Genomic DNA, 19,120 nt, shown 5'->3' on the forward strand with positions numbered 1-19,120 from the left:
TGGTGCTGAGAGACGGTAACTCTACCCCGGCACCACTGTGCCGCCCAGTCAGAGATCAAATTAGGGCCTGGGTAAGAGATAAGAGTCGTGGTAAGATTGACAAACGAGAACAACCCACAACCCTCCCCCAACCTTCCTCATATCTCTGCAAATTAATTTGAGTAGCCATCGGGCTCCCTTTTAAACAATACACCTTCACCCACCTCCACTAACACATCATGACGGCTATTTTTGATCCAAACCATTCACTGTGTAAAAAGGTTTTTCACTCATGTTACTTTGGTTATTTTCATCACATTCAGTATATGTGCCTCTTAGTTCTTGATTTCTCTGCCCAAAAAAATGTTTCTGGCTATCTATGTCCTTCATGGTTTGAAATGGGTCCAGCAGATCCCCATCCAGAGCTACTCTGTTCCAAGGAGAAAGCTCCCAGCATCTCCCAGCTATCCTAATGCATAAAGCTCTCGTATGTTAGAAATAGAAATATAGAAACATAGAAAATAGGTGCAGGACTAGGCCATTCAGCCCTTCGAGCCTGCACCGCCATTCAATATGATCATGGCTGATCATCCAACTCCGTATCCTGTACCTGCCTTCTCTCCATACCCCCTGATCCCTTCAGCCACAGGGGCCACATCTAACTCCCTCTTAAATATAGCCAGTGAACTGGCCTCAACTACATTCTGTGGCAGAGAATTCCAGAGATTCACCACTCTCTGTGTAAAAAATGTTTTTCTCATCGCAGCCCTAAAAGATTTCCCCTTTATCCTTAAACTGTGACCCCTTGTTCTGGACTTCCCCAACATCGGGAACAATCTTCCTGCATCTAGCCTGTCCAACCCCTTAATCTTTTGTGTCATTAAAGTTTGGTGTTTCCATTAAACACATGGGCGCCTGTTTCCAACACTTCTTTTAGATAGATAGGTAGATAGATAGATAGATAGATAGATAGATAGATAGATAGATAGATAGATAGATAGATAGATAGATAGATAGATCCTTTATTGTCATTCAGACCTTTCAGTCTGAACAAAATTATGTTGCCTGCAGTCATACACAGAATCAATAATAACAAAACATACAATAAACACAAATTAAACATCCACCACAGTGAGTTCACCAAGCACATCCTCACTGTGATTGAGGCAAAGTCTTAGTCTCCGTCTCTTCCCTCCTTGTTCTCCCTCTGTGCTGAGGCGATCGATCCAGGCCGAAGATGCCGCTCTCCAGTCCAGCGGACCTCCATGGTGATGTCGCCGCCGCCGAAAGCCGGAACGCCGTGCGGCCCGCCACAGCATCAGCTCCGAGCAGCCGTCCTTCCACAGCATCAGCTCCGGGCAGCCGCCCCAGCTCCGGGCCGCCGCTCCAGGTCCCGCAGTCTCCCGCTCCAGGTCCAGGTCCCGCAGTCTCCGTCCTCTCCGGGTCCCTCCGGGCAGCTGCCCAGCTCCAGGCCGCCTGCAGTCTCCGCCCCGCAGTCTCCGCTCCGGCCGCCGCCCCAGCTCCAGGGTCCCGCTGTCTCCGCTCCAGGTCCAGGTCCCCGCTCCGAGCAGCCGCCTCAGCTCCAGGCAGCTGCCCCAGCTCCAGATCCCGCAGTCTCAGCTCCGAGCCCTGCTGCATCAGCTCCAGGCCACCGCCGAAAGCCAGAACGAAGTGTTTCTTTTTCATGTTCACTCAGCTGTGATAATCTTCAACAAAGTGGACCCATTCATAGACCAGCAAGTCTCAATGCACCTCAAAGACAATCAAATACTTCTGCAAAATAATACAAGTTGAAGCCAGCTGCAACATGCAAATATAATGGTGTAAAGCAACACAAACAGCAGTGAGATCAAGAGTCATGTCACGAGTGTTTTATTGTGTAGGAAGGAACTGCAGATGATGGTTTAAACCGAAGATAGACACAAAAAGCTGAAGTAACTCAGTGGGACAAGCAGCATCTCTAGAGAAAAGGGACAAGTGACGTTATTGTCATATGTCCCCGATAGAACCATGAAATTCTTACTTGCAGACAGAATATGTAAACATACATATGTAAACAAACATACATACAGTACATACTCAGTATTGGCTGAGGAATAAGTATTTGGCAGGACACATGGACAAACATTTGACTGTATTTCAAAAGCTGCCCTGTAATCTTTTATACCCTTCAAAGAGGCCAAACAACCCCTGGTTTCATTTTTTGTCAAGTGGTAACACTTCTGTCAGCGTGATGTTTCACTGAAGTGTCGGCTTAGATTATACTCAATTGACTGGAGTGAGAATTGTAGCCATGACTTTCTGACAGCTAGGGTGGATGTTATGGTGTGGCAAGTCTAGAGCCAAAGGGCTGTGATGAAGGAGTTTACGAAGAAGAGTTACAATGGATTTTGTTTAAAGCATTATTTTCTTTGTTATGGCTTGACCAGCAGATTCCATTTTAAGCCAATTTCTTTCTTCTTCCTAGATGGTCCCTCAGAATGGAGGATGACTTTCAAGGATGATTGGGTTAACATATGAGGAGTGTTTGATGGCTCTGGGCGTGTACTCACTGGAGTTTAGAAGCATGAGGGGGATTAGATTGAAACTTACTGAATAATGGAAGGCCTGGATAGAGAGGATGTGGAGAGAATGATTCCATAGTGGGAGAGTCCAGGACCAGAGAGCAAACTAAAAGGACGTACTTTTTAGTACGTGAGATGAAGAGGAATTTCATTAGCTAGATGGTGGTGAATCTGTGGAATCTATTGCCACAGACGGCTATGGAGGCCAAATCATTGCATGTTTTTAAAACGGAGATTGATAAATTCTTGATTAGTAAGGGCGTCAAAGATTATGAGGAGAAGGCAGGATGATGGGGTTGAGTGGGAAAAATAGATCAGCCATGATGAAAAGTATGCTCAGTGGCCCGAATGGCCTAATTCTGCTTCTATGTCTTATGATCTTCTGACTTGCTTCCACTCTTGTGTTGATTTGAAGGTGGCTAATGACACCAATGTAGAAATCCCAGATGAGACAGGGGATGTAGGTGCATTTATCCTTGCGATGAATTTGGAGGATTTTGCAGACATCATTGGTATTATTTTTGTCCAGAGCATTGAGATGTTTGTTATAGTAAGTCCAGGTTTCAGAAGTATATAACAGCAAGAATGATAGCGTGTATGCTGCTAGATAGCCAAGACAAAGGTACATTTTCATGGGCAAAAAATTTGTTCCAAACCTCCCTCCTGATTGTTCAAGTTCAAGTTCAAGTGAATTTATTGTCATGTGTCCCTGTATAGTACAATGAAATTCTTGCTTTGCTTCAGCACATAGAACATAGTAGGCATTTGGACCCTCTGCGTCAGGGCTCTCTTGATGGAGTCAAAGGCTTTTAGTGAGGTTGAAGAAGCCCATGTGTGATGGTTCTTGCTGCTCTCTGCATTTTATATTGTGTTGTCGCACAGAAACAGTCTTGTCCACCATGCCCCTGCACATTGGAATCTATTGGTGCCCGGAATGACTTTGAGCCCCACCGCGGGGCATGGACTTAACATCGTAGCTGATCCCTTGCCTGGGATTGCTCCAACCGCGGCCTGCGGACGTTACATCGAGAGCTCGCAGCCTCAGGAGAGGCCGAGTCGGGAGCTCAAACGACGCAGAGGTTCGACACCCCGACCCGGGGTCCGAGCTGACATCCCCCGATGCGGAAGCTGAGAGCCCTGACGCGGAGGGTCCAAATGCTGACGGCATTGGGAGTCAAGATCGTTCCATCAACGGAGGGCTCGAGGCCCACGGCCGAGGGAGAACAAAGAAGGGAAGAGATTGAACTTTTTTTCGTCTTCCATCACAGTGAGGAATGTGGAGGAGTCACTGTGGTGGATGTTTATGTTAAAATGTATTTTGTGTGTTCCATTGCTTTTCATTTGTATGACTGACTTGGCAAATGAAATTCCTCGTATGTTGCAAAACATACTTGGCTAATAAAGTATTATGTATTGTTTTGTACAGAGTGGTTCAGGGAGCAGGTCTTAAGCCCCAGTCAGAGCCTCTTAAAGTGGACCATGATGTTAACAAGGTCGTAGTGAAAATCTTTTGCTGGCTACACTGACATAACAAATTTGTAATAAGGACTCAGAGATAAATGCTGACAGATCTGCCAAATCCTATTAAACGTTGGAGCAGGCTTGAGGGGTTGAAGAGCCTATTCTTGCTCATATCTTGTATGTTTGTGTGTATTGAAGGCTCAAATTTGTGGCTGCTTAATGATGCAATCTACTTAAAAAACAGGATCAAAATTCACAAGAAAATGGTGCTTTATTGAAACCAAAAAACTAGAGCTTTCTGGACTGTCTCTACATAAGAATTGTTTAATGATCATTTTAGTTTAGAGAAGGTTTGTTTGCATTCTGTTCAAAGTGGGCTGTTCTGAATCCTGGATCACCAGCATCATATGCGTTTTAGAGAAATGTTGGATTTATAAAATAAAAAGTTTGATCTTTTTAAGTTAGAAAATTAAGTGAGGGAAACATTATTTATATTTATTATTATACCTCTCAAAATGTTTTCAGATATTCCCAGCCCCTCCATGAAGAAATTGCACTTCATAAGCACCTCAAACACAAGAACATTGTGCAATACCTGGGCTCCATTAGTGAAAAAGGCTTCATTAAGATCTTTATGGAGCAGGTTCCTGGAGGTAGGTTTGTTTGCATTCTCTTTAAAATGAGCTGTTCTGAATCCCTGATCACCAGGGTCATTTCGGAAAATGTTGGATTACATTAAAGAAAAAGTTTGATCGTTATTCAAACTGAGGTGGATGAAACATTAAACGATACCTTAGGACATTTTTTTAAATGATTTCGCCAATATTTTGATGTTTGGAAGAGGCTGGTGCTTTGACTCCTGACAGATATCTGTGACTTCTGCCATGTACGTGCTTTAAATCTGTAGTTGTTAGATTGTGGCTTCATGTCATGGGATTCCTAGTCTCGTGGTCTGCACACTGTACTGCCACCATATAATTAGATTTAGAAATGATCAATGAATATTACTTTAGTCTAGACTCTAGAGGTCTAATTCTAGAATTGATATGTTTAAAATAGGACTGATGTAAAACAAACACTTTTAATGGATCCCCTTCTTCTCTTGACTGCAATCATTCATTGGCAGTGTTACTAGGAGAGTAGGGTGAATGCTCTGGAAGTCCTACTTAACTCAAATAAAACATAGAAATAGGTGCAGGAGTAGGCCATTCAGCCCTACGAGTCAGCACTGCCATTCAATATGATCATGGCTGACCATTCAAAATCTGTACCCCGTTCCTGCTTTCTCCCCATACCCCTTGATTCCATCAGCCCAAAGAGCTATATCGAACTTCACTGAAAACATCCAATGAAGTGGCCTCCACCAACTGACAACCGAGTAAGCATGAGGTGCCTTTCAGCTGTTTATTAGACTGTTGTGTGTGCAAACTCAGTTTTCCTTAAATCAGACTAACACCACTTCAGAAGCATTTATATTATTAGTAAAGCACTTTAAATGCTCTTGACGTATTGTTTACTCTTATTTTGTGGCAACGAAAACTCAGTTGCACACAGAACGGTCCTATAAACAGCTGATATGCCAGCTCATGCTTATTTAATTGTGGGTAACGTTTTGGGTCGAATCCCTTCCGAAGAAGGGTCTTGACCCAAAACCTCACCTATTCCTTTTCTCCAAAGATGCTGTCTGACCCCGTGATTTCATACAGCCTTTTGTGTCTGTCTTCGGTTTAAAGCAGCATCTGCAGTTCTTCCACTCATACTTATTTAGTTGGGTTGCTTAAGGAAAACCAGTGAAGTAAGTAAGTGAGTAATTTTTATAAATTAAATCAAATCACGTTGAAGCCAAAGTGCTTTACAGAGTAGATCTCCTGGAGCACTCAGCCCTGCCCTCCTAGAAGAAGCGCTAATGATTCCTTGCCTCCAAGAGAAGTAGGGATTCCATTAACACAATAGCATTACGACACCATTCCCTATATCATAAGGACAGCACAAGGCAGCATACATTAATACGATACGATAGAACTTTATTCTTATAGAAACATATAAAATTATTACGGGATTGGACACGCAGGATGCAGGAAACATGTTCCCGATGCTGGGGGAGTCCAGAACCAGGGGCCACAGTTTAAGAATGTGGTGTAAGCCATTTATAACTGAAATGAGGAAAAACCTTTTCACACAGAGAGTTGTGAAAAGGCAGTGGAGGCCAATTCACTGGATGCATTCAAAAGAGACTTAGATAGAGCTCTTAGGGCTAAGGGAATCAAGGGATATGGGGAGAAGGCAGGAACGATGTACCGATTGTGGATGAATAGCCATGATCACATTGAATGGCGGTGCTGGCTTGAAGGGCCGAATGGCCTCCTCCTGCACCTATTGTCTATGTATCTATGTAACTTGAATGAGTAGTTGGATCATCCCACAGTTCCAGGCATCCGTTTGACCCTGACCTGATGTGATGGTTTTGCATGTTCACCCTTTGACCACCCGTGTTGCCTCGTGCTCCGCTTTCCTCCCGCGTTCCAAAGACCTACTTGTGTAGATTATCCCTCGTGCAGCTGGGTGGGAGGTAAATCAGTGTTGATGGGCGGGTAAGAGAGAATGGGTCGCAAGGGAATAAGTGGGGGAATAGGATTGATGGGAGTGCTCTGAAAGCCGGCATAGATTTAATGATTAAAATGGTCTCTGTTGCAAAAATAAGCAGCGTTGTAGATCGGCAGACGTGGTGCATGGCATGTCATGTTTAATCATAAAGAGTTGAACAGTCTGCTTTTAATTTCCATGTATGTTCTCCTGTTTGCCTTTGTAATTTCAGCTGAATATTTTCTGATGCCGAAGAAATTGCACATCCCGTTTAAGCACATATTTTAGCTGTTGCATAAGAACTTTCGGTCAAATTCGAGTAAATGATTGAACGAAGCGCTAACGAAGTTCATGTATAAATAATTATTTTTCATTGATGATTCTTTTTTTGCCTTTTTATAAATGAACAGGTAGTCTTTCCGCTCTCTTACGATCCAAATGGGGTCCTTTGAAGAATAACGAACAGACCATTGGCTTTTACACCAAACAGATCCTTGAAGGACTGGAATACCTTCATGACAATCAAATAGCGCATCGAGACATTAAGGTATTGATTATCCAGAAAATCCATCACTGAGTTCCCATTCTAATTAATTCTGATTCTTCATTCCCCTACTCTGGGTGAAAGAATCTGTGCATTTACCCTGTCCATTCCTCTCATGATCTTATACACCTCTAGATCACCCCTCATCCTCCTGCATTCCAAGGAATGAAGTCCTTCACTGCTCTCCCTCTCCAGGTAGCTCAGGAACTCTGTCCGTGGCAACATCCTTGTAAATCTTCTCTGCACCCTTTCAAGCTTAACAACATCTTTCCTATAAAAGGATGGCCAAAACTGAACGTAATATTCTAAATGTGGCCTAACCAGTGTATGTTTCAACTGTAACATGCCTCCAAAACCTCCCAAATTCTGTACTGGATACTCTGACTGATGAAGACATCTGTATCGAAAGCCACCTTAACCACCCTATCTACCTGTGATGCCACTATCAAGGAACTACTGTATGTACAAGATCCACCTAGATCCCTCTGCTCTACAACACTCCACAGACCCCTGCCTTTCACTATGTAGGTTCTGCACTGGTTAGACTTCCCAAAATGCAACACCTTGCACTTATCTGTATAAGCATACCTGCATTAACCATTCCTCAGCCTACCTGCCCAACAGATCAAGGTCTTGTTGCAACTTTTGATTACCATCTTCACTATCTACAATACCACCCAATTTAGTGTCATCTGCAAACTTGCAAATCATGCCATGTATATTCTCAGCCAAACCATTGCTATAGAGGACAAATAGCAATGGGCCCAGCACCGATCCCTGAGGCACACCACCAGTCACAGGCCTCCGCCTACTATGGCAGAGTCAGCTGTCATGTCACCTGAAGCTGGATGTTTGCATCAACCCATGATCAATGCAGTCACAAGGGTCCTCTTTCTTGTCATCACTGCCAGAGCCTAACCTGTCAGAGCACCTTTCATAGTTAAAATCACCCACTCTGACACCGCTATAGAGGCTAAAGTCTTTTGAAGTTTGAGTGTTTACAGATGAAGCATTGACTCTTTATTCATTCAATCTGCAAGAAAATGTTGAATGTCTTGTCTTGTTTGGCCTGGCAGGAAGGCAAGAATATTTCCCTTTCAGACAAATTTGCCTTTTAAAAGCAAATTCAGCCATCGGTTGTGTTGCTGAAATAGCCTGTTGTTTTTGTTTCTGAATGTGCAGTTAATGTGCATTACACTTCTCCTTTCTTTGTTCAATTGCAAGTATAGAACAGCACTTTGTGTCCTTTTCCTTTGGAAAATTGCTCAGGGCTGCCCAAATTCCTTCATCTTCAGACCTTTGCCAGCTTTGGAGATGTGAGTTTGTCCTCTGTACTCATATGTGCTCTGATCCCCTTCAGTTTTTCCTTGTTTGTTTGTGCTTAATCCCCAGCCTCATCCTTTGTTTCCTATAAACTGTTTTTACTTTATGTTCATTTATCCTGCTTCCCCATATGGGGAGTTTAAGATTGGCCTCATCTAGCAGTAAGCCCACACTTCCTACATTGTAAATATACATCTGTGTCTAGTTGAAAAATAACATATTTATTGTAAAAGGAATGAAATATTTTTCAAAATAACCTTGAAAACTAAATGATTTTAGTTATAAATGTATAGAAATCCTGTCAATTATCTGCCAATTCTAAAGTCACAAGCACCATATATTTAACGATCATTTTAAGCAATTTGTTTATTTAAACATATAAGGTGGCATCAATGCTGGTAAATTCTTCCTTACCATTTTTAACTTTTCCTTTTCGCAGTTCAGTCTAGTTTAGTTTAAACATACAGCGTGGAAACAGGCCCTTCAGCCCACCGGCTCCGTGCCGACTAGCGATCCCCGCTATATCCTACGCACCAGGGACAATTTACAATATCACCAAAGCCAATTAACCCAAAAGGCTATCCATTTTTGGAGTGTGCGAGGAAAACGGAGCACCCAGGGAAAACCCGCACGGTCAAAGGGTTACAAAGTCTGTACAGACAGCACCTGAGATCAGGATCGAACCTGGGTGTCTGCCGCTGTAACGCAGCAATTTTACCGCTGTGCCACCGTGCCCCCCTTTTTCCTTTTTTAAATGAGCTAATTTTGTGAATCTCCTCGACTATCAGTAGATAGGGCTAGTTTTAAACAAAAACACAAATTCTGGAAACACCCAGTAGGTCAGGTAGCATCTGTGGAAAGAGAAGCAGTCAACATTAATCTGCTTTCAGAGTGAGAGGTTAGAGGATGAGATTTAAATGCTTTGCACACTCTGTACCTTTAAGAAAATCTCTCCATAAGGTCCACACACACTTCTAACTGTGTAGTAACTTTTTTCTACCCTTATTCTTTATCCTGTTCATTTATAGTTTGCTGGACATTGCAAATCAGACTTTAAAAACATCAAAATGAAAAAGCTATTTAAAATTAGACTTTCTGAATCTAAATCCAAAGTGTGGGAAATGATATATAAATTAATCTTACTTGACATCCAAAAATTGTCAATAAAATTGTTAGGTTTAAGGTGAAGGGGGAAAGATTTAATAGGAATCTGAGAGGTACGTTTTTCACACAATGGGCGGTGGGTGTATGGAACAAGTTGCCAGAGGAGGTAGTTGAGGCAGGGAATATTGCGACTCTTAAGAAACAATTAGACAGGTATATGGACAGGACAGGTTTAGAGGGATGTGGGCAAAATGCAGGCTGGTGGGACTAGTCTAGGTGGGATATGTTGGGCCAAAGGGCCTGTTTCCACGCTGTATGACTATGACCCTTTACCACAGGTTTGTGTGAGGATCGTTTAATAATTGCCAGATGTCTTTTACGCAACAGGTTGGCTGCTACACTAACAGAACATATTTGAGAAATGCACAGATATTCCTCCCATTATTAACAAAACATTAACTGATTTTTCCCCCAGGGCGATAATGTGCTGATCAACACCTATAGTGGGATCTTGAAAATTTCTGACTTTGGAACCTCAAAAAGACTGGCAGGAATCAACCCCTGTGCTGAAACATTCACAGGTATGTAGCGATGAAGCATTTGTGGTTAGGAAGCTTTAGTGGTTACGGTGTTTTTATGAAACATGGCTGGTGTAATTTTGAAGAAAGGTCATGCAGTGGCTGCTTTTAAAATATGAGTGAGTGGGCAGAACAAATGAGGGAGTAGGCAAGCAAAGCATTCATTTAGAAACTGCAGGTGAAGGTGAAATGCCGTGGGGGGCGAGGTTCCAATATTGGTTTACACCACATAATTGAGATGCTATCTGTGCCATTTACTTCATCACCATCCTTCGTGTATCTTAACTGTAAAAACTGCAGTTTTGTGAAATTATTCATCACCAAAATTAATAATTTTCATACGTTGCCACCTCACTGAAATGCTGCTGCTGGAGCTGAGCTGCAGCTTGAAGATTTCAGAGGTTTTTTTTGGCGGTTGTCAAGGAGTCAGAAACGTAATAGGACAGAATGTGATAGTTGCAGCAATCAGCCGGTGTGAGTCTTGCTGTCTGTGTTGACAACAGCAGTAATGTCAGGAATGTGCCTGTCAGCTGCATTCACCTCATAAAATGCAGTTTTGGACTCAATACCGATGAGTCATTATTTCAGAAGTCATAAAAGCATGAGACAAATTGGTAGCTGTTTAAAATGGACATGTCGCGGGGGAGAAACAGAAGGATTTTGTTCAACAATGCTATCAGATATGGACGAAGTGCACGCTCAGAGAGTGGAATCTCATTGCAGGCAATCTGGCCATAGCCCAAAACCTGGCCTTACTGATGAAGATATTGGCTGCAAGGATATGTCAAAAGAGTTTAGTTAGTTTCAATTGAGTATATTGTCACGTGTACCGAGGTACAATGAAAAGCTTTAGTTGCGTGCTAACCAGTCAGCGGAAAGATATGAATACAATCGAGCCATCCACAGTGTACAGATATACTGATAAAGGGAATAACGTTGGAGAATAAAGTAAGAGATTGTATTCGATTGTTTGCTTCACGGGGGAAATTTCACGTAGTTGAATCATTGCAGGCAACAGCTGAAACACAGATGATTTTTCCTGTGGATCTGATAGTCACACTTCCATTAATCTTTCATATAACTTGGTTATTTAAAGTCAAATCAGTCATTGTCACTTAATAACACGTCTGTGGACAGCAAAATGGAGTGGGCCGAGAATTTCAGTTGTGCAGCACTTATTTAATTATCATTTATCCTGAATTGTTCAGGAGCATCAGTAAGCCGGATGAGCTGATGTAGTTTGCAAATAATAAGTCGGGTTGGTGATGTGACCATACCAGTAAGGATTAATTTGCCTTCACCCCTGGAATTGTTGCATGGAGAAATATTGCGAGTTGCAGCATTTATATGGTCTGGGTGTGCCCGTGAGAGACTTTCTCCAATTTGCAAAGACCAACACGGATTTCCCACATGGGGTGTTATTCGAATGACATTTCATGTGCTAATTAAAATTGTTATGAGCATTAAAGAACCAGGACCTTGAGAAACTCGGTTCTCAAGACTTTGGACTATCCTTGATCCGGCTTTGCTGGCTTTACCTTGCACCGAACGTTCTTCCCTTATCATGTAAATATTATACACTCGATTGTAATCATGGATTGTCTTTCTGCTGACTGGATAGCATGCAACCAAAGCGTTTCACTGTACCTGAAACTGTCCTGTAAGCCTGCACCTCCATTCCATATGCTCATGTTGATCTGTCCCAACCCTCATCTTCTCTCCTGTGCTAGTTCCCCACTGGCCCTCAATTCCCAAATCTCTCAAACATGTATCTGCTTTCACTTTATATGGGCCCAGTGATGTTGCCTCCACAAATCTCAGTGATTCACTGCCTTCTGCAAATAGTAGCTCTTACATACCTCAGTTACCTATAACTGCCCCAAATCGTGCACAAAAGAGCACAAAAGTCCTGACGTAACTCTGCGGATCGGGCAACACCTCTGGAGAACATGGATAGGTGACATTTCGGGTCGGGACCCAAATCTTGTGTTTTCCCCCGAAGTGGTTTTGTGAATATCAGAGAGTGATTGTCATGCAAAAACTGAACGAGATTAAGTGGGCGTGTGCAACTTCTTTATAATTTCCCTCCATCCTATCATTGCTCCAATGCACCCTCTAGAGTAATAGCACGCAATTTACATGTGTATGCAGCTGGGATACTGAAATAATGTAATGTGTGAAAGCTGGTGAATATCAGCAAATCGTACATGCATGCAGCTGCATTGTTGCCATTGGTGGACACAGAAGCAGCCATTGCCCACATCAGAAAAGATTATCCAAAAGTATACATTTTTTTGGACATTTCCAGCAATTGCCTTTTGTGCATCCATTGTTTAGATTTGTTTTGTTCTGTATTACAGCCAACCATAGTATTGTGAGCACACGAACCAGCACACATACAAATTAGGTGCAGGAGTGTGCCTCTTATCCCTGCACGACCATTTAAATGCCTCAGAGCTAATCTAATTGTAAACCAAAGTCTGCATTCTTGTCAACTCACAAGAAGATAGACACAAAATGCTAGAGTAATTCAGCGGGACAGGCAGCATCTCTGGATAGAAGGAATGGGTGATGTTTTGGGTCGAGACCCTTCTTCACACAGTTACCTTATCCCACTTGCTCATCAAGCCTTAAAAACATTCAAAGACTCTACTTGCACTATCATTTCAAGAAGAGAATTCTAAAGAATCATGACCCTCTGAGAGAAAAAAATCTCTTCAATATTAATCCCCTTATTTTCTAACAATGATTTCTATTTCTAAAATGTGATGGAAACAGGATGGAAAGCAAGGAAATAGTTGATATATTGTAAACCATGAACCAAAGTAAACTGCTTATATATTCATATACAAACTGTGGGATTTCAAGTTAAGTTTATTGTCATAGGCATGAGTGCAGTGAGGTCCTGGTACGATGAAAAATCTTGCTTGCAGCAGCATCAGAGGCATATAGACTCACAAAAACAAATCACATAAATTATACATCAATTACCCATATTCTAAAAGAAGATTGGGAAAACAACAAGACATCATTGCAAAAACATAATTAGGAAAGAAAACATTATAAATTTTGGTGTGATATTTTTGATATATTCACAAATCTATTTAAGATTAAAATGGAACCTAATACTGAAAAGATTATATTTGGAGTAATGGGAGCAAATTATATCCCAAAATTCATTCTTTAATTATGGGTTAATAACAGCAAAAAAAATTCATACTTAAATTTTGGAAAAATGCTACTATACCAACGCTTAAAATGTGGATTAGTAATATGTTGGACTCAGCACACTTGGAAGAAATGAGACTCCTCCTAATAGATAAACGACCAATTCTTGGTCTCCATTTATTGATTTCTTGGATTCATGTTGTGCAACAGTATCGTAAAAATTAAAGGTTTCAGGTATGGGTGAAAAATGATCAATAATATAAAAACTCATCTCCTTGCGGCGATTTGATAATCTCCCTCCTGCTTTCTTTTCTTGCTTATTTCTTTTCCCCACTATCTCTTTCTTCTTTTTATTCACACACACACACTAGACTTTCCTCTTTCTTTCTTATTTCTCTCTTTAAAATTTTATGTTAACATAATTTTGGGAACCTGTAAAAAGGTACCATTGTATTGTACTTCTAATAAAATAAAAAAAATAAAAAATAAAAGAAAACAAGTCCATAGTTGTGCAAGGGGGCAATGCATAGTATGCCATTATCAAGATAGGATTACTGTTGTACAGATAGACACAAAGTGCTGGAGTAACTCAGCGGGTCAGGCAGCATCTCTGGATAAAAGGGATAGGTGACAAACACTTTGTGTCTATCTTTGGTATAAACCAGCAATTGCAGTTCGTTGTTTCTATGTTTTTACCATTGTGTAGGTTGTTTCACAAACCAGAAAGTTGTAGGAAAGTAGCTGTGCCTGAATTTGGTGGTGTGGGACATCAGGCTTCTGTAACTCCTGCCCATTAATAGCAGTGAGAAGAGGGCATGACCCGGATGGTGGGGATAATGCCATCTTCTTGAGGCAGCTCCTCAAGTAGAATTGTAGATACTTTTGATGAAGGAAGGGGATGTGCCACGATGAACTAGGTTGAGTCTAACACTCTGCAGCCTCTTGCGTCCTTTGTGTTGGAATTGCCATATCAGGCTGTGATGCAACCAGTCAGGATACAGTGCATCTGTAAAGGTTTGTTGAGTATACGGGAACGTGCTGAATCTCATTAAACTTCTGAGACAGAGGCCTGGGGCACCTATGTGATTGCATCTATATGCTGGGCCCAGGACAAGTCATCTGGGATGTTCACGCTCAGAAATCTGAAGCTGCTAACTCTCTCCATCACTCACCCATCAATATAAACTCGTGACATGCCTGGAAAATGTCGCCTAAGTGGGACAGGCCTTTACGTTTGTCTTTAGAAGAATTCTTTGTCTCCATTTGTTACTTTTTATATTGATTAAGTTCAGATTCTTGATTAGTACATGCGTCAGAGGTTATGGGGAGAAGGCAGGAGAATGGGGTTAGGAGGGAGAGATAGATCAGCCATGATTGAATGATGGAGTAGACTTGATGGGCTGAATGGCCTAATTTTACTCCTATCCCTTATGACCTTATGAAATTCAAAAATGTAGCCACATTTCTGCACTCAATTTACGGAATGTTCTGGGGTGAAGGGAGAGGGATCAGTATTCTGTGGAAGTATATGAAATGTTCACTGTGTCTTTGGTCAAGATGAATTTTACAGTCAGGGACATTTGTACTGATGTACTTAAATAATAACATTACTATTTCATGTTGTAAAATAAAATGATTCTCTCATTGGAAAATTGGATATCTTGCTTTAAAAAAAATGTTTTTCAGCATTCAGGGCACAGCGTGAAACATTTGCAATGTAAATCCATTTAGCAAGTATATTCAAATAATTATTAGCCTCCAGTTGACATTGCAAAATTTCTCACAGGCTACATTGTTGATTGCTTTGACGATAGGCACAAAATGCTGGAGTAACTCAGCAGGTCAGGCAGCATCTCTGGAGAAAAGGATTAGGTGACGTTTCGGGTTGAGACCCTTCATCAGACTGCTGATTGCTAATTACTTTAACTTTGGCAGGGCTTGGTGAACATTCTTTAGGATGCATTTTCACTCACCCTGACCAGAAACCTCGCTGTCATTTAAAAATAAACTGTTGCTGAATGGAGACAGCCTTAAATCATTGTGAAGTCCAATGTCTGCAAGAGTGGCCTGGACACTGTGCCAAATCATGTGATTGGCCCAGTAAATACACAATCTAGCAAAGATCTAACAATTCGTATTTTTGGTGAAATTTTATTTCATCGCATGTAAAAATCTAACATTAGATTTTCCAGGTAACTCCATCACACAACAATTATCGAGATATGAAGTCAAATTTGCTCACCCCTTGGAGAAACATCAGGGCCGTTCTGAAGAGATTTTGAAATAGCAGATAATATGGGGGAAATGAAGTAGATATGTAATAAAATCACAGAAAAATATAGGCCTGAAGATAATGAAATATGGATTTGGAGGAATATAGCAAAAGAGTACAATGCAAGGGATTGAGGTAAAAGGAATACTGAAAATATTGTCGTGTGGGATAGAAAATGAGGCTGAAATATCGACGTTGGGAAGCAAGGATTGACAAAGCCCAATGGGGGGAGTAGTGTACAGTAGTAAAGGTGGGCTGGGTCTATTTTAGCTGGCAGTGAGGGAAATAGATCAGCCATGAGTGAATGGCGGAGTAGGCGGATTGGGCCAAATAGCCTAACTTTGCTCCTATGACTTATGAACGTACGACTTTATGAGCTAACATTTTGCTTTGCTTTTTAAGAGTTCAGAGGGCAGGTGAAGCGGATTGTAGATGCTGATAAAATTCCCAGCAAAGGGTGGGCAATGTGAGAGGTGGGAGCGGCAAACATTGGGAGACTTATGTAAACATTGGAGATGCTGTTTGATGTAAAAAGAATACATGGATACTCTCTAATTGGGAGTGGAGAAGAAGAAGCTCCCTCAATGAGCTGGATGGGGATAAGGAAGGATTGGTTCAATGGCTCTTTATTGTCACATATTCACAGCACAGTGAAATTCTATTGCACAACCACAAATGCACGGTCACCACAATTTTGGCGCCGTTTAAAAATAAAAGGAAAAATAGATATATTTGCTAATTTTTGCATATTATTACTTAAGGGGCAGTAGAATCAAATGGTTGGTCATTGTTCAGAGTGGGGAAAGTCTAAATATTTGATAGTGTAAACTACAAAGAGGCAGGCATAGCTGGGGCCCATCCGGATGCCCATGGCTACGCCTCTACAAAGAGACAGGCCCATATTTGAGGAGTGAGTGTTCTACTGTGAACCAGGGCAAGGATTACTCAAGGACAATGATTACTCTTGTGGAAGAAATGGAACTGAGGTATGAAGACTAGATCTCAGAGTGTGTGATGCAGTCGGACTGTGTGATGTCCAAAGTTCTGGAGACAATTAAACTATTAACAGACAATACAGTTTCTTGGACTACATGCTAAATCCCCTCAAAGTTTCTGTGAATCTATCCAACTGCTCAGTCACGGGGTCAAGTGGGAAGTTGTAATTTGACAGGACTATAACATTGGAGAAGCACAGACCCTCTTCCCATTAATATGGCAGGTACATGCCCCTCCAAAAGCCAAGAGGACTAATATCTCCCGATCATTCTGCATTTAATTAAAAACAAAATACCATTGTGGCTTTATTAACAATGGCCGGTGTCTTGGAAATGTAGGCCAATCTACAATGACACATAGTGCTGTAAACATGCAACTGCATGCAGACAGCAGTTGGATTTCTGGCATTAGCCTGCAGGATATTTTACAAGGCGTTGGGGAGAGGAAATGGGGTGGGCGGGGATATGCTTGGGCGACATGGAGGAATGAATCAGATCCCAAGTGAAGCATGACCAAGTGTGGGAAGTGAAGATTAGACTGTTATGTAATGTTTGATCTGTCATGTAATTCTTATCTTTGGCATCAGCTAGAAGCGCGAGACTCTTTTTAATAGACGCAAAAAGCTGGAGTAACTCAGCTGGGTCAGGCAGCATCTCTAGAGAAGAGGAATAGATGGCTTCTTGGGTTGAGATGTATCTTTAGACACAAGACGGGTCGACCCGAAATGTCACCCATTCGTCTTCTCCAGAGACGCTGCCTGACCCACAGAGTTACTCCAGCTTTTTGAGTCTATCTTCGGTGTATAATAGCATCTGCTGCTCCTTCCCACACACACACTCTTTTTACTATGTGCTTGAGAGAGATGGCGAGGGAAGACAGGGTATTTATAAGTTGCCAGATAGTCATGAAAGCCTGCGGAGAAACAAACCCACTACTTCTCACCCAGAGTGATCTTCATGTGACTTCAGTTCACACAACTGGGTTGTTCTTGAGTGTGTGAAAGTGATAGTTTTATAATGAATGCTTTTGTCTCAAGCCAGCTGGTGAGGAGCAACAGAGGAGGCCACACCACTGCTCTTCCCATCCTAGAACAAATGTAGAGGGAAATAAGCCCAAGCAAAACCTTTATGCATCAGCTTAATTTAATTTTTTTACTTTACTGTTCAGGAACACTTCAGTACATGGCACCTGAAATAATAGACAAAGGACCACGAGGTTATGGGAAACCTGCCGACATCTGGTCACTGGGGTGTACAATTATTGAGATGGCCACAGGGAAACCTCCATTTTACGAACTGGGGGAACCTCAGGCTGCGATGTTTAAGGTAAGCTGTTGGATTTATGAAGTGAAATGTAGGATAAGGAACGAATAGTCCAAACTTGTGCAAAGCAGAAATGTTGCTACGAGGTACACAGAAGATGCCAGATACACAGAAGAGGCCACTCGATATCGGCAATGAGAATGAACAAGTTTATCCCCTCCAGCTCCAGCCTCCTTTCAGAACTAAACAACAAACTCACAACTGCACAATGGCGTACGGCAGAGTTGCTGCCTCACAGCGCCAGAGACCCAGATTCAATCCTTACTACGGGTGCTGTCTGTAGGGGGTTTCTATGTTCCCCGTGACTGTGTGGGTTTTCTCTGGGTACTCCGGTTTCCTCATACAATCCAAAGATGTACAGGTTTGTAGGCTAATTAGCTTGGTAAAATTGTAAATTGTCCCTAGTGTGTGTAGGATAGTGTTAGTGTGTGGGCATCGCTGGTCGGTGTGGACTTGGTGGGCCGAATGGCCTGTTTCCATGCTGTGTCACTAAATTAAACTAAACTAAACAGGGTGGCACGGTGGTACAGCGGTAGAACTGCTGTCTCACAGTGCCAGAGACCCTGCTTCGATCCTGACCACGGGTGCTGTTTGTGTGGAGTTTGTGCATTCTCCCTGTGACCGTGTGGGTTTCTCTGGGTGCTCTGGTTTCCTCCCACATTCCAAAGACATGCAGGTTTGTAGGTTAATGGGCTTCTGTAAATTGTCCCTCATGAATAGGATGCGAAAATGGGATAACATAGAACTAGTCCGCATGGTCTGGCTGGACCGCAGGGCCTGTTCCACCTCTGCATCTCTAAGCTCGAAAGAAGTAAAAGGGATATTAACCATTTAAATTGTATATAAAAACCAAAGTCGCAGACGCTGGCAATAGGTAAAATGGTGAAACTATACCGGGAAAGTGTATTGTTTGTTTACTTTTCGTTACTTTTCGTTCAGGATGATGGCTGACCCACTGAGCTACTCCAGCAGACACTGCCTGACCCACTGAGCTACTCCAGCAGACACTGCCTGACCCACTGAGCTACTCCAGCAGACACTGCCTGACCCACTGAGCTACTCCAGCAGACACTGCCTGACCCACTGAGCTACTCCAGCAGACACTGCCTGACCCACTGAGCTACTCCAGCAGACACGGCCTGACCCACTGCTACTCCAGCAGACACTCCCTGACCCACTGAGCTACTCCAGCAGACACTGCCTGACCCACTGAGCTACTCCAGCAG

The 19,120-nt window shown here is 42.3% G+C and overlaps 1 protein-coding gene across 1 annotated transcript in view; it reads left to right on the top strand.

Annotated features, from left to right (window-relative positions):
- Positions 1-19,120, top strand: part of LOC129697414 (mitogen-activated protein kinase kinase kinase 5-like) — a 160,371-nt gene that overhangs the window by 95,377 nt on the left and 45,874 nt on the right. The window contains 4 exon segments of the mRNA XM_055635926.1: positions 4,530-4,657; positions 6,998-7,134; positions 10,034-10,139; positions 17,740-17,897. Of these exon segments, the coding sequence (XP_055491901.1) occupies positions 4,530-4,657; positions 6,998-7,134; positions 10,034-10,139; positions 17,740-17,897 (529 nt within the window).

Source organism: Leucoraja erinacea, chromosome 5 (genome assembly GCF_028641065.1).
Source record: "Leucoraja erinacea ecotype New England chromosome 5, Leri_hhj_1, whole genome shotgun sequence".
NCBI classification, from domain to species: domain Eukaryota; kingdom Metazoa; phylum Chordata; class Chondrichthyes; order Rajiformes; family Rajidae; genus Leucoraja; species Leucoraja erinaceus.